This window comes from Excalfactoria chinensis, chromosome 20 (assembly GCF_039878825.1).
Source record: "Excalfactoria chinensis isolate bCotChi1 chromosome 20, bCotChi1.hap2, whole genome shotgun sequence".
Classification (NCBI taxonomy): domain Eukaryota; kingdom Metazoa; phylum Chordata; class Aves; order Galliformes; family Phasianidae; genus Excalfactoria; species Excalfactoria chinensis.
This window is the reverse complement of record NC_092844.1, coordinates 839,149-861,969: the sequence shown is the minus strand read 5'-3', so window position 1 is coordinate 861,969 and position 22,821 is coordinate 839,149. Positions and strand designations below refer to the sequence as shown.

The following is a 22,821-nucleotide window of genomic DNA, read 5'->3' as shown; positions in this document are numbered from 1 at the left end:
TGATTTCCTTGCCTGGCATCACTGAAAGGATGCTCACATCCCTCCCACTGCATGTATTCAGAGCTACCACTCCTCAGGGCAACCATCCTTCCCCCACTGACTTTCTTCCCATGGACGCACAGCTGTACTCACAAGCACATAATTACCAAGCTGGGTATTTTCTCCTCTTCATTAGCAGTGCGGTGGTGCTTTAATTGCTCGATTAAAGTTGCCCACTAGAAAGGTTTAAGGTACATTAAATTTGCTGATTGGCTCATCAGTGCAAATTTCACCATCCAGAAAAAAATAGTAACTGGTTTCCAGATTGCCAACCAGACCCTCCAGATCTGTTTCCTTTGGGCATGAGAGATCCCAATGGTAAAGGAGTTTGTTCATCAGGGGACAACTGAACAACTGCCCCTATCCCATTCCCATCTGACTCTTTTTGACTAGGGTTAGTGTTAGTGTTATGTTTAGGGTTAGTGTTAGTGTTATGTTTAGGGTTAGGGTTAGGGTTAGGGTTATTGTTATGGTTATGGTTAGCGTTAGGGTTAGGGTTAGGATGGTGGCTGTAGTGGGTTAGGGTTAGAGCTGGAGGCTGTTGAAGGAGACAGCCTTCCCTCCCACAGAAGCAAACGAGTGCTGAAGTGCTCCCCTTTCCCATCTCACTGATTGAGCTGACCTTATAGAAATGCATCTCAACTTGGACTCTTCATTGACTGTATATAAATACAGTGAATTATGCTGCTTGTCTTCCTACCTGGTAAATTGCTGGGACGGACACTTTTCACTTATGCTATCGCTTATTCCGCTATTTAGGCAGAGTGGTGGCTGTTTGCTGTGCGTAAGAGATACTGTGGACTGTGACACTTCAAGGAGGAAACTGAGGCTGCCTGTGGATGGTGGGGAGGCAGGGGCACAAAGTCTTTTGGAACACTGAAACTGAAGGGGAAAAACAAATACATGGCATAGTTCTGTTGCCCTGGGAGGGAGCCCAAGAGAGGCGTAGTGGTTGGTGTGTCCTTGGAAGGAAGTGAAACCTGACAGAGCCCAGCAAAGGTTGGGATGCAAATAGGATAAACACAAAGGGCCAGAGATCCCATTCTCGTCAAAGAAAGGGTAAAAAGCGAAGGAAGAAGTATGATGGGGAAAGTAACGTGCTGTTTCCTATGCATGGCCAGCCTCGCTCCATCCTTCCCAGCTCCTTAGCACTGCCTTCTGCCTCCTCTAGAGGGCTGCGAACATCTCTGGCCACGGTTTACTTTCCCGAGCTCTCTTCCATCACTCTGGCAGGTCCTTAGAAAAATGAATGTTAAAGAGGAGGGGGAGAAACCTCCACTGTTCAAACATCTTTAGCTTTGACAAATAAGGCGTCTGGCTGTGAAAGGCAAAAGGAAATTAATTTGGAATCACATTTTAAACACTGCCATAAAGGCAAAGTATCTTCTCTCTAATTTTTTTCCTCCAAGCAAAGAAAAAAAAAGAGAGAAAAAATGTCCCTGATATTTATAGAAAGATTATTAGGGCCACAAGGAGTGATTTATATCATCTCATCCCAGTGATGGAAGATGAAAAATTAGTGGGGACGACAGCAACTGGAATCCTGCTTTTGTTCATCTGACAATTAAAACGGCTAATTTCCAACTCCGGCAGATCCTACTGGGTTATAAATCATCCCAGGGAGGCACTTCTCACCGTGCAAAATGAACTCTGCCCCAGTCAAGCATGAGAAGCTAAGATCAGAGATTTGCATCTCTTTTGGTTTTGTGAGTAGATGTATGCAATCCGGATCCCGACCCAAAGGAGATACTGGGAAGGTTGTGCTGTTCCTGTTCACTTAGTGCTGGGATATTGGACTCTCCGTGCTCAGCACCATCCTGCTGAACCCAGTTGGTCCATAGCCAGTTGTTTGGGCTGGGGGTCGTGACTGGTATGCCGTCATTACTGACCTGGTAGGTGTGGATAGGGCTGAAAAAGTCATCCATCCTCCCTCTGCTACCAGCCTCCACGCTTTGGGGTGGTGACCTCCTGCTGAGGAGGAATACACAGAGTGTTTGGCCCTTTGGAACCAAACCTCCAGCTCACAGCTCCTTGTAGTGATGGGGATGGGACACAGCCATCCCAGAGGGCCATGCCAGTGCCCTTGCCATGGTGGCACGTGCTTGGCACACTTCATACCCACCCTTTAACATGGGAGAGGAAGACATACTCTGAATTATCAGACCTGTCTCAAGATGACTTTCAAATCAGTGGCCACAGAGAGGAGGAATTCTGGATGCTAGCATTTATTCTGCCCGTCCTTCCCAATCTGCATAGCCAGGATCTCTCCAGGGCCGGTGCCAGTCCCTGCAGCACCCAGATCTGTTCCAGTCAAGCATTGGACGTCCTAACCTTGCATCAATTCTCCCTAAGACAAATGCTTCACTTAACACTTCCACGAAACTCAAACAAAGGCCCCCTGCTCTTATTTGCAGAGGTGGAACGCTGCTCCCCTAAACATCCCTGATGAAGAAACCAAGAGCAAACAAACCCGTGCGGAGGGCTCTCACTGGGATCCCAGTGCACCAAGCTCTGTATACACGTGGCCCCTTGCCAGCAGCGGTGCCCGGTGCTCTGCAGCTGTGGTCACCCCTCTTCCTTATCACAGTTTGTACAGTTGGCAGCCTGCAGCCTGCCCTGCAGCACAAAAGACCCCAGGGACGACTCCCGCACCCCAGGATGGGAGGGTTGTACGGCAGCCCCGGGGAGGGGTGATGGATGGATGTGATAACCTTGTTTCACAAAGCTCTGTGTCTTTCTTTTTGCTTTCAAACCGCTTGCTGAAGGGAAGTGAGTGAGTTGGGGCATTTTGGAGAGGTCACGTTTGCTTTTCATTGCAGCACAGCTACTGGAGGCACATGGCTGGGGTGCTGCCCTTGTCTCTTTGCAGCCTGGGCAGCCCCCATCCCATATTCAGTCCCAAAACCATACCCTGTGCATCAAGAGCCAGCCTCACAGGGGCTCTCAAGGAGCTTGCCAATGGCATCAATGACCCCTTTGGGAAACACCAACCAAAGGTTGGGGCATCTCTTGCTCTCCAGAGAGGTTAGCTTTCCAGGTTTTTGTCTTCAGCTCTTCCCACAAGAGGCCAAGAGCTAACCCCAGCCACCCCTCATTGCCTTCCAGGCACTTCTAGCAAGAAGCAGGACTCACCCATGCAGGAATCCCGCTTCTCTTCATAGCCAGCACTGCACACACACTTCCCGATGGGCACCAACCATTCTCCCTCTGCACTGCAGTACATTTTGGGGGTGTCCCTCTCCTCTGAATGGCCCACGCACTCTCCCCGCACTTCCACCAAGGAGGACGAGTCTGCCCCAGTCACGGCCTCGGAGAAGGATGCCAAGTTCCTCACCATTGCCGGGCACTTCTTGTAGTAAACCCGCACTGAAACAATGGCAATGCAAGCACCTATGTCCTGAAAGGCCAAGTAGAAACCCCTCTTGCTCAAGGGTCCCACACCCCGCACTTCTGTGTTCAGTTTCAGGCGCCTGACCCCCAGGTCCACGTTGGTGAAGCTCTCATCAGCAGCAATGGTGTCAATCTTCATAAACTGGCTCTCACGGGTGCTGGTACCCAAGTCACGGTCGGACTCCAGGTAGTAGAGGTTGAAAGTCTCCTTGCAGGTGCCCAGCACACCCGGCATGCTGTTACAGTCCCGTAGTGTGAATTTGATCTCGGCGTAGACCCGCCGCGCACCGTCCCGCTGAACCCAGTTGGTTCGTAGCCAGTTGTTCTGGTTGGGGGTCATGACGTTACACACCTGGTAGGTGTGGATGGGGCTGAAAAACTCGTCCATTTCATTGATGGAATCCCACTGCAGGACAGAGAGAGAAAACAGGTCAACCCAGATGCACCAAACTTCCACCAAGTAACAGGGCGCTCAGAACAGCCTTTCTCACAGGCTGGAAGGCTGGATAGGGGCATTGGGAACCCAGAGGTCTATAGCAATGTAGCATGGCAGCAGGATTAGTTTGGGGATGGAAGGATGGGGAAAGGCAGGTGGCAGCAAGCAGGACTGTGATGGAGGTGTGGTTTGAGGAGTCGCTGGGTGAGTTGGAGGTAAAGAGGGACATCTGTGCCACCCAGGGATGGATGTTAAGCAGTTCTCATTGAGAAGGCATGCAAAGAAGTACTGAGACTCGGATACAGATGAGCTCAGTTGGTTGAGTGAAGATTTTGGGGGCAATTGGATCCTTCTGGGTGCTCATTCTTGCCTCACATGTCTCCGTCTCCACCTCCACAAACCCTCACCAGGATCCACAGACCTTCCCTTCTCTGGGGGCTTCCCACCACCTCTTCAGCCCAAGTCCTTCCCAGCAGCAGCACAAGTACATCATCAGCAACATCTTTAGAAAAGAATGCTTCTTTCTGCTTTCTCAAATAGAAAAGTCCTTCCTCATTTAACCTCCTTGACCTGTTTCTCCCATGGAGTAGGACTTCTGGTGCCTTCTGCAAGTGCTGAGGGTGATCAGAGAGGCCACTTCAGTGAAGTACATCTTCAGAACTCCCCCAGCATCTCACCTTTAGGAGAAAACTCCACTTCTCCCTCCTACAAACTCAAAGCAGCCTGGAAAAGGCAGCAGCACCAGGTGTGGACTTCAACAAAAGCTCATTCAGAAGGGAATATGCTGGCAAAGGCTGCTAAAGTCAAGCCATTGCTGGGAGAAAAAAAAATTCATTTCTGGTTCTTATCAAAAAATCACCTCCTACATTCCAGAAATGCCCACTTTTGTTCAGAAATGCCGGGCCTGAATTTCACCCAGAAATGACCCCCACCCCGCCATAGCCCCACTCTCACACTGATGTATGCACACACCACAGCACTGCAGAGGGTGTGGAAGTCCTCGTCACAATTAATAGAGCACAAATTAACACAACATCTGTTTCCTGTCTTCTCCCTGCTGAGTCCCCTGGGAAATGAGGCAGAACCATTGCAGGGGAGGAGGCGCGCAGGGTGTTGCTGGGAGCAGCAGCAGGGGTGCTCCCTGCATCGCACAGCTGGCTCCCCTTGGCAAACACAGTGCTGCTCAGAGCACTCCAGCAGTGCCTGCAATATAAGAAGAGGTTACTGTGTACTCCAGACCCCAATCTCTCTGCAGCCCTCCGCTGGGCTCTCCCCAGCAGTTCTCAATCTGCCTTCAACTGGGCAGCCCAGCACTGGGTTCAGTGCTCTGGATGTGTCCTCCCCAGGGCAAAGCAGAGGGGAGGAGAATGTCCCTTGCCCTGCTGGCCATGTAGTGTGATGCATCCCAGGTCACCAGGGCACACTGCTGGCTCGTGGTCACCCTGTTGGTCAACTGTTTGTCAACTGCTGGTCAACCATTGGTCAACCAGGACACCATTGGCTTTCTTGGCCTCCAGGACACCCATACCTTCTCCACAGAGCTCCTTTCCAGCAGCACAACCTCCTGTACTGATAGATGCAGTTTTTCTTCCCCAGGTGTAGGACTCTACACTCACCCTCGTTGAACCTCCTCATGTTTCTTTTCACCCAGCTCATCAGCATGGTGTGTCATACAGTGCTGCTGGAGCTGGAACCATCATGGGACCCCAGTCTTAGCTGGACTGCAGCACCGTGCCTATGCCAGTGGCACAGGGAAGTGCTCTGCCAGCAGAGGAGACACACATAGGAAGGTCTGGCCATGTACACAGGTGGCTCAGATGCCACAGGCGCATTTTCCCAGTGGCTCCCAGTTTGAAACACTCGTTCTTAAAGGAAGCTTAGAGATAAGATCCCCCAGCGAGACGGAAATGAGGACATCATAATTAAAGGTGGTGAGCACACATACGTGTGTGTGTGTGTGTGTGCTGGGGGTGGGAACATGGCCACATCTGTATGCAGGGGCTTGCCTAATAGTTTAAATTAAAATCAACACAAGTTAAATAAATAAATAAATAACAATCGCCAGATTATGAAAGGGAAAAGATGCAAACAGCAGATATCTGGGAGGCTGAGCAAGGACTTAGAAATCTCCCAGGGCCTTTGCAACGTGGCAGAGTGAGGAGGAGAAGTAGAGGGGAACAAGCAAGGAAGGACTGTGTTCCCAAGGGGGAATTCAAGCCTCTTGCCACCCCACAGTGCCCATATGTTGGCCATGGAGTTCAATGCCCTCATGGCCCTGGAATGGCTTTGGGGGTGGGCTGTAGAGCCTTCCTAGCACTGCTAACCTTTTGCTGCCACCAGGACTTCCAGCACTTTCTCTTGTCCCAAAGCAAGCTCTGAACTGCAGCATTTACCAAGAGCTACCAAGGCCCTCACACTGCTGTCACCAGGAGAGGAAATAGAGAAGGACATTATTGAGGCTATAAATCATTAGATGGGGGGCGTTAATGGAGATAATCCCCTGAAATCAGTCACTGCTATGGCTGAGGAGGGATTTGTTTGGCAGCTAACTACTCTGAGCTTCAGTGCCACTGATTAACTCCTGGTAGTGACCAGCATCTGGGGAATTAGCAATAACACAGCGTTCACTGAACAAGCATTGGGAGATGAGCTTTTATCTCAATTACTAGCTTAAATCTTTGCCTTGCAACGTTCCACGCCCACACTTTCCTCTTTTTAAAGAAAATGGGTTTCGTCACAGCTGTAACATGCTGGTATAAAAGCTCTGGATTGGAAGAGTTACTCATGGAAATGACACAAGGACACCAAAACAAGTAAGGACAGGCAAACATGAGTAGATGACAGCATCCCAATGTCTTGTAGGGTTCCAAGGAAGCAGCTGGGACCCCATATGGTGTTGGAATGCACATGCACGGTTTGAGCAAGGTAAGCTCAGAGCAAAGAGCAATAATGTGCAATGCCAGCACGGAGCTCACATATGGGGAGGGCTGTGGGGTGGGACTGTGGGGTCAGGGGGAGTGTGGGGGCATTTCCCCACTGCTTAAGGTTCTCCCATTGTAATTAGCTTTAAAACGCATCTCTCAAGCTCTTTAGATATCCTGTGCCTGAACAAAATCATTTCCTGTTTGACTTTGTAAATCAAAGCAGACTATACAATAATTATTAATAATATGTTGACTTATCTCATCAGCATTTTAATTAGTCAGTAGAAAAGCAATTTGCAAAGGGGACGATCAGGATCCTTCTGATCCAGCAGGTCACGTGCAAGGCAAGGAGAGGGGAGAAAAGGGCACTGGGGCACTGGGGCACTTTGCTGGGGAGAGCTGGCATACCGGAGGCACGGGAGGGCAGAGGCAGCCTCTTTGACAGCAGTGATAAGAGTCTAATTTTCAGTGCGAAGGGAATTGTTCTGGGGACAGAGCGGGCTGCAAAGCTCCTGGGAGCCCTTTGAAGGCATAATTGAGAGGAGTTGCAGCCTGCAGGATGGGGATGCTCCCAGTGACCCTTCTGCTTACTGCACGTGTCTTGGGGTGGAGGTGAGGGGGGGGACGCAATTAAACCCCTGAGCAGCTATTACAGCCAATTACCCCTCAGACGATTATCTGGCAAGAGGAAATGTCAAAACAGGGCACGCATGGCTCCTTGATGGCTTGGCACTCCCTGGGGCCAGCAGTGTTGCTGACCCTCAGCTGCGCCAAGGGTTCTCAGCCCCCTGCTCCTCCATCCTGCTCAGCCATGCCAAACCCAGAGAGGAGAAGCATTCCTGTAAGGTTCTTAAGGTCTCTTCCCACCCTACCCCTCTATGATTTCATGTGGTGGCCCGTGGCTCACACAGGACAAGGGAGTGGAGAAGGGGTAAAGCAAACACAAGGGTGCCTTCAGCCAGGGTGAGGGCCAATGATGCCATCCCTTGTCAGGAGTGTACAGCAAAGGATGCATACCTGGATAGAGTAGAGGAGCTGTGGGGAAATCCCAAAGCAAGAGGGGCCCTGCACCATCACGCATCCAGACCTTTCCCAGACACCAGGTTTGGAGCCAGGTGGAAACAAGCTACAAAGCTGTGGGTCAACCACCTCCTGCCTCCATTTGTGGTGATGGCAACTGGTTCCAAATGCAAAGTTACTGCCCAAAAGAAGCACTTGAAGGACCAGCAAGAGAGTAAAGAAGTGAGATGCTCTTTCAGGTTGATGCAATGCAGTGGTCCATGGAGAAAGAATAAGTCCAGATAGGTGCTCAGACGAGCCGTTAAAACTCAGAATCATAGAATCATTAAGGCCGAAAAAGATCTCTAAGATCATCCAGTTCAAACTGCCCACCTACCACCAATATTGCCCAGTAAGCCAAGTCTACCACTTACACTCTCCTTCAACACCTCCAGGGCTAGTGACCCCATCACCTCCCTGGGTCTGTGCCAGTGCATCCCCACTCTTTCTGAGACTAAATTCTTCCAGCCAGCTGGAAAAAGACATGGAAAGTTGTTCGTGCAAGAATGTCCCATCAAAACCCAGGCATCCTCCTTGGAGGTATTCAAGCCAGTTTTCACAGAACTACATAGTTCTCTTCTCCATTGTGAGGCCACGAATTGGGCAAAAGCATGGGGTAAGTGGAGAGGGGTGTTACCCTATCACTTACCTAGGGCTTGTATCTATTATATTTCCACAACAGTCATCATTGCAACAGCTAACTGCTAAAATTAGAGCTGAGTTAATGATTTAATATATTTACATGTATGATAATATCTGATATGAATCTCATCCCTGTTCCTATTATGAACTCACAGTTCTGATCACTCCCTCTCAAACAGACAGCACAAGGACTGAAAGTCTCAGGCAACAGATCAATGGAAATGATTAGGGGCCTGGGAAGATTCCTGTAGGAGGTGGAATTGAAAAGATTAGCACCATTTAGTTCAGAGAGGGGATAAAGAGTGGACATGAAAAACCCAATGCAGCAGCACAAGCTGGGTAAGGCACCCCGACTTGGCACATTTTGTGTATGCAGTGTGCCACACCGTGCCTCGCAGTTGGTCCTGCCTGCAGTTATGGAATCGTTTCTGCTCAGTCAATAAATGGGAAAAGTCCTTACAGCCAGGTCACTGCTGTCTGAAAATGACATTTACCGGTTGCAGAAAGCTGATGCTGCTGCAGGAAAACATGGCTATAGAAATGTGAGCAAAGGGAGCATGCGAGGAGGATGGGGTTGAATAACCTTAAAGCTCAGGGCTTGGTCACACACAACCTGGTCCACCAATGCAGCATCCCTCAGCAGCCACTTCATACTTACCCCATGTGAGGGATAGGTCAGCCAACCCCAGTCCCCTGTCATCGTTGACGTGTCAAGCAAGTTCACTGGAAAACACAGGAAGAAAATGCTGTGTTAGAAAGCTTGCTCTACACTGAGAGCTAAAAAGCAAAGCATCAGAACTGACCCCTCCTGATTCACCCCATGGTCTTTGTAGTTAGTGACAGGGACCTGTCTGGCTGTAGCTCAGTTCAGTGGCAACAAATGCTGCTCCTCAGAGCTGCTGGGATGCAGCAGAGCTGGGCTGTGGCCATAAGAGAAAGCAGTGTACTCTTTTGGGTTGGATGGAGCCCTGGGCATCCTGATCTGGTTGGCAACCAGCTTACGGCAAGGGGTTGGAGCTGGATGATCTTTAAGGTCTCCTCCAACATAAGCCCTTCCACAATTCCTCAGTGGCTGTCATGGTGGGATGGGGCACATCACAGCTGCAGCCCCAGCAGAGGCCGGGCTGTGCACAAAGTGGGCCCCAGCAGCTGTAGGAATGGGTGCCACTTCCATTTACGATTACCAGGCAGGGAAGGAAAGGGGGGAGAAGGAAGCAGGGACGTGAGCTGGCTGTGAAACACCCGGACGTCATGCTCCTGACAGAGCAGATTAGGAGCTTTTGAAGCATTTATTAATGTTAGCAGAACAATTTGAAAGAATTTCCAGGGTTTCTTGTGTGACTTCATTGGCCCAACAGCAGGCCGAGCCCCTCTGCTCGCTGCAAGGCGCTGCTCCCACTGTTAGAGAGGCCCCTTGCCCTCAGCACGGAGTAATTACCTCGGAGATCTCAAATCCATTTTTATTTGTTATTGTTAATCTGAAGATTTTCTGCCTATTTTCCCTGGGTAATTCGCCCAGCGGGAGCCTGGGCTGAGGAGTTTCCCTGCTCACGGTGCTGGAGCACGGTGCCGACGACCCTCGGCAGGACAGCCGTGAGCAGGGCTGTGTTCACAGCCCCACTCCCCCCGCTGTCTCCATGCCCTTATTCCCACGCTGTGATGCATGAAGCTGGGCACGGCTGTGGCTCGCTGCAAAAAAGGGGCTCTCCAGTAGCACCAGGGTTGGTTGCAGCCATAGCATTGCGATCTGGGGTGCAGTGATGGGGTCGGAGCATGCAGCCCCATGGTGGGATGTTCCCCAGGGGTAAGGTGATGGAATAACAGCTCTGACAAAGACACACGTGGATCCAGATTGCCTGCAGCCAGCTTGTGGCACCCCATCCTACCAGACAAACCCTATATCCAACACCCAGACTCACATACTGAGGTTTATGGTTATGGTTATTGTTATGGCTAGCGTAATGGCTAGTGTTACAGCTATGGTTTATGGTCAGGGTTATGTTTAAGGTTATGGTTAGGGTTATATTTAGATTTATGGTTAGGATTAGAGCTAGGGTCATGGTTAGGGTCATGGTTAGGGTTATAGATAGGGTTAGGTTTAAGCTTAGGCTTAGGGTTAGGGTTATGATTAGGGTTAGGCTTAGGGTTAGAGTTGGCTTAGGCTTAGTGTTAGGTTTAAGGTCAGGCTTAGGCTTAGGTTAGCCTTCTTTCAGGTGCTTTGCTGCACAGCACTACACAAGCACGTGTTCCCTGCAGCACTCCTGTGGAGCGGATTACTCGTGCCTCTTTGCAGGAAGAGGGCTAAGATATTTCTTTTATTCCTTAGAAAGTGTTTTTGCAAAGCACATATAGGGGTCCGACGCGTTAAGCCCACTGCAGTGGGCACTGCACAAATAGAAAGGCATTCTCTGATGCAGAGCTCTCGCATTAAGTTCCTACAGAGCAAACACGAGGCTGTGCATGAGGACCCATCTAGCAGCACTACTGCGTGCTGTGCTCAGATATAGAATCATATGGGTTGAGTTGGAAGGGACCCTAAAGGCTGTCTTGTTCTACAGTGGGGTGTGGGACACCCACAGCTCAGAAGTCAGCCTCAGTGTGGGGAAGTCACTACCCCACTAGTGCAAGAGCCCTGCCAGTGAGCTCTGAGATGATCATGTCACTACCATGCACAATACTGAAGCATGGTCTGCAGGGTGGTTGGTCCGAAGCACTGCAGGGAGTTGTGCTGTGCTCCTGGTGCTGAGCTCCAGCCCTAACTGCAGGGAATTATTGGCTTAGCTGGCAGAGTCCTCACAGCCCTCCTTGGCTCCCCACCCAGGCTCCTTCCAACTGGGAACCCAACTGGGAACCCTATCCAGCGTCTTGGGGGTGATGTCCCAGCCACAATCGCTTCCCCAGAGTTCTGAGGCCTCGATGCAGAAGGACAAGCAAGTCCATCACAAAGGACTCCTTTCAGCCGAAATGTTTCTCAGAAAACCTGCTGGTTTGGGAGACCTCTATCCTACAGCTGGGTAATTCTGTTTGATGTTATGGACTGTCCGGATGTATCAGTCTCAAACTGCAAGCTCCTTTTTTTTTTCTTCTTCTTCTTTTTTTTTCTTTCTGAGCACCATTTTGATTTCCACTATTCTGTGCCTTGGCTTTGACTCGGCGTATTGAGCCAAAACACCAGGAGGTGTCAGGGGGAATTCTCGCACTGATGGAAGAGCTGTCAAGTCTGATTGCCCGTTCAAATGGAAGCACCTACAGAGCTGCAAGGTTGCTTCCCTGGCGCAAACTGGGGTGCTGAGCTGGAGGCTCACGCAAGGGAGACCTGCTTGATATGTTGCACCATGTAACGCAGTGCAATTATTGCACACTGCATCCATACGGAAGCCAAAGAGTACGTATATGTGTATGCATATGAGTGTCAAAAAGTAGATATATGTATGCCAGAAAGTAGATATGCATTTATGTATACGTATGTTTATTTATATACGCCCGCATCTACATTTATAGACGCATCTCCTCCAGATTCATGCCCATATTCGCATCTACCAATTTCCAGTCCCCACTTGGGATAAAGGAGCTCACATCCATTTTGCCTGCACCCCCATATCCATCACCCATGGATATCCCTCCCTTCAGAGGGAGTGCTCCCAAGTCCTTCCCAACACTTGGGCTGGTGACCACACAGCGTATTGCTGTGCCCAGTAGTCCCAGCACACAAGCGGTGCCGTGGGAGCTGCTGCTGCCCAGTGTGGGGTGCACGGTGGGGCAGCTGCACATCGGGGGACATGCTAAGCCTCAGCCTCCAGAAAACCAGTGGGGGACCAAAGAGGGCTCAGAGATCCCTCATAATTATTAACCCACTGCGATCCTCGCTCTAATTACTCCACGGTCTCCCTCCTAGGCGGTGGGCTTTGTAGCGCAGGCATGGGGAGGAAGGGTCAGTGGGAGCAGCGCCGTTCCCTTGGGCTTCAGTTCCTCTCTATCACAACTTCAAAGGCCTCCCAAGATTCACGGCAAGGTTCCCCCCCCCTCAGCCCCCCCAACAACGCCTTTTGCATCGATAATTAAACCCCTAGCAGTACGGTTGGACGCTTCAGCTCCCCGCCACCTGAGGACAGGAGGGCTCAACCTGCACATCCCATACAGGGCTCTGCCCACCCCACGGCACCCCATGGCCATAATCTGCTCAGCATGGGGAGTGCTGCCCTCAGCGGGGATGGCGGCAGGGCTATGGGAAAGGGGCAGGGAGAGGCTCCCTGGCAGGAGGGGAACAAGAGGCAGCGGCTTTCATTTCCCATAATCTCAGACAGGACATTGGAGGGGCAGGTGGGGCCAGGAGGGGTCAGCTATTTGTATCCCACCGTTTAATCCACCAGCCCACTGAATAGCCGGCTGTGACCCCTCCAGACTTGAGGAGGGGGTAAAAATCGCACTGCAAAGCCGTGTCCTCCTGGCCTCGGAGCATCGGGGGGAGACAGGATGGGATGCTTTGGATTCAAGCTCCCATTTCCTGAGACAGCAGCACTTCCAGACTGACACCAGCCCAAGGACAGGGCATTTTGTGCCCCATGGATGTGGGTCAGCACCAGCACAGGCTTTGCCTGCAACACAGCTGGGATGACGATGCTCACACCAGGACCCAATGGCCTCCGCTGCCCTGAGAGGAAATGCAGGAAAGCATCGGGGGTGAATAGAAAAGAGATCGCCAAACCCAGCATGAAGATGGGATTTTCACCTTGCTGGAAACACCAAAATCAGGCTGAAAATAACAGATTAGAAAGAAGCATTTTCAAACTCTTGCCATGAAAAAAAGCAGTGCTTTGGGTTTGGACGTTCCCCAGTTCCCATCGCAGGATTTCTTGTTCAGACCTTTGGATTATCAATGTGAACTTTCTGTATTTAATTTTCTATCATTTTGGGGTTTTTTTTTGTGGGTTTTTAGGTTTTTTTTACTGCGTCGGGAGCAGCAACGCCTGCAAGGTCTGCCCAGAGGGTCACCCCTTTTCAATAGACCAGGAGCAGGAAATACTTTGATGCAGGAAGAAAGCTTGTTTGTTCAATCTGTGCTAACAAAAAAATGCTGCAGTTCGGGTTTTAAAAATAAAATAATCAACCTGATCCTTCCAGACCCTGCCTGATATCGTGCAGGATAATATACAGTGCGAGAGCATAACCTGTGCTAGCACCAAGATGTCATGAGATAATGTGAAATAATAGTAATGATCATAAAGAAACAAAACAAAACACTCTGAATAAAGTAAAGGCTAAAAATCTTGACGTTCGAGTAGAGGGGAGGAAAAAAAAAAAAAGAGAGAGATCAACACAAAAAGCATCAAAAGCCGAACAGCATTTTTGCTTGAAAACACAGGTGAGAAAATACAGACATGAAATGTTGGTGTTTCTCACTGCTGATGCTCGCGTGCAGTGGGACAGCAGGGCTAATTGGGCGTGTTGGCTTAGGCAACACAAATTAAAGCCAGGGCAGCGGTGCGCATCTCTGTGTATGGCACACAAAGTCAGCTCTGAATGGAAATAACCCATAGGAAATGTTGGAATATGAGCGTTGTGCCCACGGCCGGAGGGGACGGAGCTACTGCAGGGCTATGGGGTGGATGGGCTCGTTGTAATTCAGGGCAGGAGAGCGAGGAGGAGGTGGGAAGGCTCTGGGGAAGGGGGGTGAGAAAGGTCAGAGAGGCGAAGAACTCCATGGAAACATCCGATGTGTGTGAAGGGAAGGAGTGTGAGCACGGCAAGGATGGGGAAAGGGCAGCTCTTGGGTCCCCGCAGTATCGGGAAGGGCTCTGGGAGCACTTGTGTCCAGTCCTGGGGGAGACATTCCCACCCTCAACCCTTCAGAGTGGTGCCCACATCAGCCCTGACTCGCCCTTCTCTCCTCTCACAGGTGCTGGGTATAAGTGAATCCACATTTTCACCTATTCTGACGGGGATGAGCTCATACCAAGCAAACCCCAATATACCCCAGCACCATCCCAGAGCAGCTCAGCGCTTCCACTCCATGTCTGCACACTGCATTCCTGCTCACCTACCTGCTGCCTGTCCAGCATTTTGCATTGCCAACATCTCCTACCCCAAGCAGGGTCCTTTTGAGCATCCCACGCCGCTCGCAGTGACAAAAAAGAAGTGCGCAAAACCTGCTCACTTCTTTCAGTGCTGCGCCCACCTCCCCATGAAATCTGAGCTTCAAAAGCCAGACAAACTAAAAATGAAGTCACAGAACACAGGGAAGGCTTTGGGTTTTCAGCCCTGGGGGAGGTTGTACCCCCTGCACTGGGCAGAGCCAACTTGGAAGTCAGATCAGGTTTCTCAGGGTTTTGTCCATTTGAGCACCGAAAGTCTCTGGGATGGAGGATTTTGGCCACAGCCCCTTCAGGAAATCGCTTGAACAATTTTAAATTAAAATAAAAAAATATAAAAATAAAATAAAATTTTATATATATAGATATTTATTTATTTATTTATTTATTGTTTAAAAGGCAAAATAAACGGGAATTCATTCACTCAGCAGATGTGGCCCCATGCGCTCAACCCAACAGCACAACAAACCCTACAGCAGCAGGCACCCCGCTCATCCCACTGCCTCCTACACCCCAGCAGTCCTGGGGGCAAAGATTGGAGGTTTATCCCTAGAATATTCGTTAAGAAAATGTGTTATTTTTGCCGACGTGCTCAGCTGCCTGCATCACTTGGACAGGTCTGGATGAGAGCAGTTGAGGTTGTCGGATGCTTTTCCTAATTTCTCTGAGGATGTCTCTCAGTTTCACACCCATCGTCTAAATCACATTTAGCTCTTTGTGAATTGAGTTCATTTCAACAAGCTAATTCCTTTAATGACAATTACTTCGCTTACTTAAAAACTGCTTTCTAAAACTGAACATTTTCATGGACAAAAAAACACCGAAGAGGACGGGGCAAAATATTTCTTCCCGCGAGGCAGGATTTTAAAAGGCTAAAAAACCTCACAGTGAAATTTCCTAACAGAATTTCCCCCTCGTAAGACTCATAAGGCTTCTCCTCTTCATCAGACTTCATCATCTGGGTGAATTAATCACCAAGCTTGAAGCTGGAGGTTGCCTACAGCTGCAATGCTCAATCCCAATGAGTTGTGTGCGCTTTGTGCGCGCCGTTAAGACACCCAATATTCTCAACGTGGAAAAGTGGGGATAGAGCAGAGGGTGCAGACATGACAGGCTGGAGGAAAAGCCTTCGAGAGGGATTTATGGAGCTCCTGGGCTGGTTGTAATGAGGGGTACAAGGCACTGCGGCCATGGGTTGTTTTTGGATAGCGCAAGCAAAGCCTAAAAAGAACCAGTGGCTGGAAGGTGAAACCAGACATATTTGTATCAGGGAAAAAAAAAAAAAAAAAACAACCAAAAGGTCCAATTATTTTTTACCACTGAGCCATTGGAACGAATTATTAAAGGAAGTGATGGTTCTGCTTTCTGGCTTCAGATAAATGTCGCTGTGCCTTCCTGGGCAAACACAATCTATTGGGGTTTATCGGCGTGGGCTGCAAAGGACCATGTCCTGTAGGTGGATATTTATGGCCTTGGGTACCTACCTGAGCACGAGGTGGGAATTTTGATCTATATGTTTTATTGCAGGAAATACACCTGCATGATCCCACTGCTCACCCCCAGGGCCGAATGGGTTAATTGCTTCTTTGGGGCAGAGGAGCAATTTTGAGTGTTGGTCATGCTACCAACCTGCCTTAGGATAACCAACTATCAAAAAACAGTCAGGGCAAGAATAGAGTTATCATATGAATGGAGTCGTTGTGAGATAAAGGAGCACCGAGGGCTGCGGCGACGCACAGGACCTGACCGAAACAAAGAGCAGAGGTATTGGGAAAGCAGCACAAATCCCGCACGCCGGGTGCTCCCCTCCTGCCTGAGCAGCTACAGGCATTTCGTTTCGTTTCGTTTTGTTTCTTTTTAGGAAATCTTTTTCTTTCTCTCTCCTGTAATTTTTCAGCAACCCCTCCCCAAATATATATATATATAAATAAATAGGGATTTCCTTCCTCGCTTCCTCCCATCCCTGTAAGGATGGGCTGCGTTTGCTGCCGTACTTCGATTTGGATTCATCAGATCCATTTCTGCCCCCCACCACAATGGGCTCCCGTTTGTTTTCGCCGTACATAAACCCCTTCAGGACTTCAGGAAATGAAGATTTGAGGATGCGGGTTTAAAAACAAAACAAAACAAAACACCAAAAAAAAAAAAAAAAAAAAAAATTACAGAAAGGAAGAAATGTATTGAAATGCATTTTGTGCACTGCAAATTTCCCTGCTAATTTGAGCATTTGATTTTTCCAGAAGTTTGGTGAACTACGAACACATGAAATAAAGGCTGGGATTGGAGCTCGCCCTGGGCTTGCTGATGGTCACACCAGTATTTGCTTTCTAGCAGCACTCTGAGCGCAAACAAACAAACAAAAAACCACTAAGCCTTGAAAAAAAAGAAACCCGATTTATTTCTATTTTTTAAAGGCAACCCGAAGCCACTCCCCACCTCGAAGCGAAGACCCTCCGTCCCCACCACCACCACCCCAAGTCAGCGTACACCAAAACCCCCTCGTTTCCTATTCCCACCAAGGAACGGAGCGTCCCCAAAGTCTTTTCACCACTGCAAAAGGATTTCCTCTGCCTTTCAGCGCTCTGCTTGCCCGCAGCCCCGACTTCGGCGTTGCCGCAGAAGGGATAGCAAAGGAGCTCTGAATAAAGGCACGGATGAGTTTTACCTCTTTTTTCCTTTTATTTTTTTCTGTTTGAGCAGAGGGGCAATTAATGAGATTACAATCGGGAGATTAGTGGAGGAGATTGGCACAAACCCTCCTCGGCGCCGCACGGCGGCCCCAGTGAAGGGAAACATTGGGTTTTCCCATCCTCCTCCTCCTCCTCCATCACCACCAGCGAGGATCTCCAACCACCCATGGCTGCGCTCCCTCTCCCCTCTATTTGCACAGATCCCGAACTTCACCTCATTTATTTATCTTTTGCCAATTCTTCCCTTTTTTCTCCCCCCTGCCTCATGTTTTCCCTCCTCCCGCACATTCAGCCATTTCGGAGGCGATGCTGCTCCATCCTCCGCCTCCCACTATTCCCCACAAACCCGGGGGTCCCCCACCCGTCTCAGTGAGCAGCAGCAGACCCCAGCCCCGCAGCGGGATGCCAAGTGCCATTTTCCAGCAGAAAACACAATTTGGTCAGGCGCTCACCAAGCTCAAAATTGTGGCAATTTCTGCTCTTCCCATTCAGTTTCAACACAGCGAAGACGTTTCTCTTTCTGTTATTTAACTTCCACACATGATGTCATAAAATACCACAGGAACGTTTTCGCCTCTGCGACTCAGTGCATATACTCTCCATATTTCACTCCACTGCACTATTTCCGTGTTATTACACGCATTATTATAACTTTCTTTTTTAGATGCAAAGCAATGCAACAATTTCAAACCAAATCTTTTTAGTTTTCCCCGATGTTTCCCACTGAGACCATTCAGGACTCTTCAGATTTTCTCTTCTCCAGGTAATACCTGAGTTTTGGTTTGCAATCTATTTTGCAATGGCCAGCACAGCAAGCTGTAGGGATTTCCCATAGACCCCATTTACTGCCCGCTCCCTTTCCCATGGCACTGACTGCAAAAAGAAAACAACATATGAGTAAATGGAACAAAAAAAAAATGAATAGCTTGAAACATTCTGGAAAGAAAAAAAACAACAAAACAAAACCAGCAGCTTTGTGGGGAAGAGAAAGATTTGTGAGCTCTTAGGGTTGAGGTTATGGTTATGGTTAAGGTTAAGGGTTAGAGTTTGGGTTATGGTTAGGGTTACTGTTAGGGCTGGGGTTAGGTTAAAGTCATGGTTTAAGGTTAGGTGTAAGGTTCAGGTTAGGGTTGGGGATGCAGTTTGAGTTAGGTTTGGGTCAGGGTTGGAGCTGAGTGACCACGTGTGATCATGGCCATGGTGAGCACCTTGGTTTGCCCTGGCTGTGGGCACGTGCTGTAGGGTTCTGATATCTTATGTCCTGATTTTTAGACGGTTCTGTGCAGAACCAGGATTTGACTCCGCGATCTTTATGGATCCCTTCCAACTTGTGATTCTATGATCCTCTGAAGCCCAGCACAGGCAGGAGGCTGCAAGGCCATGCCAGCCCTATGCCAGCGCAGTGCTGGCCTCAACCTGCAGCCCTACAGCAGCCCCATTACAGGCACTGTTGTCCTTCTGACCCAGTGCCCTGCACTGCTGTGTGCCACACTGACAGCACTATGAAAGCTTCTCTGCCCCTTTAGCTGGGCCCAGCTGACACAGAATCTTCCTGTACTGCCACGGAGCCGTGCCCAGGGTTGTGGACATCTTTGGGGGATATGGAGGGACACCACTGTCCATCTGCAGGACCCCACATGTCCTCCTGAAGCCATCCCACTGCCTTGCCCAGCCCCAGAGCCCAGACACCATCTGCCACAACCCCCCCGGAGCCCTGCATATCCTTCACCCCACACATTAGCTTTCCTTTCCAAAGCCCCAGTCTTTCCCATCTGGGTGCACACTTCAGGACCCAGGTATACCCACAGACCCTGTGAAACCCGACCCAGCACAGGTGTCATTACAGAAGGCCCCAACCCTGCTCACAGCACAGCCAGGGCCCACACTTTGCCATCCCACACATCTCCTTTTTGCCTTTGCTTTGGGGCAGGTGTGGGGACAGCAGTAAGAGTAGGGGCAGCCGAAGGTCAGTGTCTAGCTCCCCTCTCATGCTCTGCCCATGGCCAGGGTGAAATAAGGATGGTCTGCTTGGAGCTCCCTGTGCTGATGCTGGGAGGCTGGGGGAACACAGGACCCCGAGCAGGGGGCAGCAGCATGGAGCAGGGGCTCGGGGGGCTGGGGGTCCAGTCCTCATCCCACAAAACCCATCTCCAGCAGCAAGAGCCTGAGGCAAGGGCAGGAATGAAAGCCAGTGGGAAATGAGCAGAAGTGCCAGAAAGCAGGGGTAGGAGTAACAGAGAGCTAAAAATGGGTAATACAGGTAAGGAAGAGATGACGGATGGGAGGGGAGGTAGGGCTGCGTGTTGGAAGATGGCAGCAGGAAGCCAGCCCTGCCGGGCACTGCAAAGGGCATGAAGCAGCCTGCGGGCCTCAGAGTGGCAGGAGGACATCAGAGCTGCAGCGAGGAGAAGGGAGGGATGCCACCACCATCACGGCAGGGACACCAGCACCGGGCTCACTGCGGCTGTCGGGCGTAGCAGAAGGGAGGAAGGATGCTGCTGCCAGTGCCAAGGACACGCTTGGGAGTGGGAACGGCAGATCTCTGGGTGATGAAGATCAGCAGCCCTGGGAAGCAGTCACACCACTGCCAGCACGGGAGGAGATGAGCGAGCAGATGACAGGCAGCGGGAGCAGCGCTGCCATACTGAGGGGGCCTGAGCCGGTGGTTGCACGGCCAGCATGGGCTGGGGCTGAGCACAGCCAGGAGCCAAGTGCAGGCCTGTCAACACCGACACTGAGGACCCAGCAGAGGCTCCCTGCCCCAATCCCTGCTTCCCACTCCAGAAGTTCACAGCCCTTTCCATCACCACAAGTTTCCCACCTGAGCCCTTCCAGCCCCCACCACCCGCTCCCACACTGCGCAGTCCTCCCTCGCCCACCCACGGCCCCTCTGCCCCACCAGCACACCTTGAGCTGACGGCCACAACTCAGTTGGTCTGCACGGCCCCAGTCCCCCACGCAGCCACCCCTGTACGCTGCAGCGGAGCCCTCGCAGGGGAAGGCCGGGCAGAGCTCCCAGATGTTGCTGCAGAGATCGAGTCCTGCCCAGCTCCGAAGTTTAGCCACTGTGCAGAAGCTCCTGGAGCAGCAAACTCAGGCAGGCAGGAACCCGGAGCTCTGCTCCCCTGAGAGCGGGGAGAGGTTAAGCCCAGCAGAGTGAGATTCACCTGACAACGAACCCCTATTGACGCATCCAAACCCACAGCCACCTATGCCCCCAAACGCTGCCCCGCAGCCACCGCGGCCACCCCACGTCCTACCTTCACTGGTGGTGGCGGACAGGCAGGCAGCCAAAGCGATGACGATGGAGAGTGAGGACGTCAGGTCCCCCTGTGCCCATGCCATGGTCCGGCGGGGACGCCAGCTGCGGGATGGGGCCGCCGCGGTGGTCTCGGCACCTTTGCGAGCGAACGCCGGGAGCTACGGCACAAGCCGGCTCATGCAAAGGCACTTTGCGCACATTGCTCGCATCCACACAGGCGAGCGGCTCGGCGGGGAGGGCGCAGCCTGCCTGTCACCGCTCGCAAGCCAATGGGGTGGGTGGGCTCTGCAGCGAGCCCCCCTTCCCGCTCCGCACGCACACGCTGGACCCAGCCGGAGCATCCCGACCACGGGCTCCCGCTCCTCCCCGCTTATCTTCCCCGTCTCTTGATGCTGTGCTCCCCGTCATCCCCCTTTGAGGCTCTTGTCCGGCTGCTGTGAAAGCCGAACCTCCAGCCCGGTGCCGTGGCCCTGCTGCCTTGTCCCAGCCCGACCCGTGGGATGGAGGAGCTGTCGGTGGGGACAGAGTTGCTGATAGGTTTCCTCTCTGGCTGTTACAACAGGGGGCACACACTTGGTCAGGGTCAGGCACAAGGAGAGGTGGGAAGCCTTCAGTTCTGGTGCACCAGGAGGATGAGAACCCCCTGCATGTGTTCCCCCACGCATCCAGGGCTGGGGGGACAGCCAAGCCCCTGCTTCAGTGCCACATCATATCGGAGCCTGGGAGGATGCAAACCCCAGCAGTTCTCCCACCCAGGTGGGCAAAGGGGCCCTACATGAGGTCAGGGCTACCTGGGCATGAAGCATCTCCCTGCTGCCTGCTGGGCACCCCTCCTGCTTGGAGTTGCTGGCATTGCCGAGCCGGGTGAGCGCCTTGCTCAGCATTCAACACTCAGCATCTGCCAGATCCCCTCCAGCTGCCACCACTGCTTCTCCATCTGAGTGCTGAGCCATGGCTGGTACCGACTGTAATCACAGCAGTGCTGGCTTCCACCTGTGTCACCCGTAGTGTCCTTACCCACTTGCTCATGGCTGGGCAGGGCAATCTGTGATCACAGCCTTGGCCAAACTCATCTCATCAGGAGCACCCTGTGGCACTGCCAGCAGCCCCCCTACCCCTGCATCCTGAGGAGCTCCCAGCCCATCTCCCAGCCCATTGCCAACAATTCCCCCCCATTCACAGCTGAGGATCGTGCCTGCATGGACGTGTCTGCAGCACTCATCACCAGGACCTGGGAACAGCCCTGCACATCGGGTCCCTCCGGCTCGGTTTCCCCTCTGGCAGCCTGGGAAAGCCATCTGCCTGCAGACAGCACTGGAGAGGTCCTGTCATCAGTGGTATCGTGGGGTCAGATCACTAAGCAGCTCAGGACACGGACTCTCCTGTCCCCCATTGCTCCCCCCCTCCCCAGCCCCAGGTGTCCCAGCAGTGTGGGTCCCTGTGGCCTTTAGCCTCACTGTAATGCAAACTGCCATGGCTGGGCCCTGTTACAGAGCATAAAGGGGCTTTTCAGAAGCCAGCGTCCTACAAGCCCAGAACTGGGGATCAGGAGACCTCTCCAAAGCATCACTGGAACTGAGGAGTTGTGTATGTCTGCAGCTGTGGGTGCAGCAGGGTGCTGAGTCCCCATAGAGGACCCGACTGTGCTCAACATGTCCTCAGTACCGCAGCACATGCATTGTGTGAGTGGGAGGGTTTGCATGCTGAGCCTGAAGGGGCATGGAGGAAGGGTCCTAATTTCATCTGACCCCTATATTTGACTTCCTACAGCTCTGCATGGCCTCACAGCTCCTCATAGCCCTACAGTTCCTCATGGCACCACAGCTCCTCATGGTCCTAAAGTATTTCATGCCCCTACAGTTCCTCATGGCCCCATAGCTCCTCATGGCCCACAGCTCTGATGGCCAATAGCTCCTTGTGACCCTACAGCTCTTTCATAGCCCCACAGCTCCCCATGGCCCCACAGTTCCCTCATGGCAGCCTTCTCCTTGATGTCTTCTGTGGATGCCACTGGTGAGGGCCAGCCCTCAGCATCAGCAGTGACGCAGTGTGACTGTGGGAGGTCCTTGACCAGCTGAGCAATCAGCCCCCAATTAATTAAGGTCAGGGCTGTGCAGGCCTGCCATGCCTTCCTTCCTTGTCATGCTGCGTATTAATATCCTTTAAATTAAAAAAAAGAAATAATAATAATCTTATCATAATTTTTCCTCGTTGAAGGAGATGGCTTGGAATTGGAATTGAGACAAACACAAGCCAGGAGCACCGGCTGCAGAAGGGGAGAGTTTAAGAA

The 22,821-nt window shown here is 51.4% G+C and overlaps 1 protein-coding gene across 1 annotated transcript in view; it reads right to left on the bottom strand.

Annotated features, from left to right (window-relative positions):
• EPHA8 (EPH receptor A8) overlaps positions 1-20,742 on the bottom strand; it is a 37,365-nt gene extending 16,623 nt beyond the window's left edge. The window contains exons 1-3 of the mRNA XM_072354251.1: positions 20,530-20,742; positions 9,149-9,213; positions 3,172-3,835 (exon numbers count right to left, since the gene is read on the bottom strand). Of these exons, the coding sequence (XP_072210352.1) occupies positions 3,172-3,835; positions 9,149-9,213; positions 20,530-20,614 (814 nt within the window). The 5' untranslated portion in view covers positions 20,615-20,742. The remainder of the gene's footprint in view (positions 1-3,171; positions 3,836-9,148; positions 9,214-20,529) is intronic.
• Positions 20,743-22,821: the final 2,079 nt, after the last annotated feature.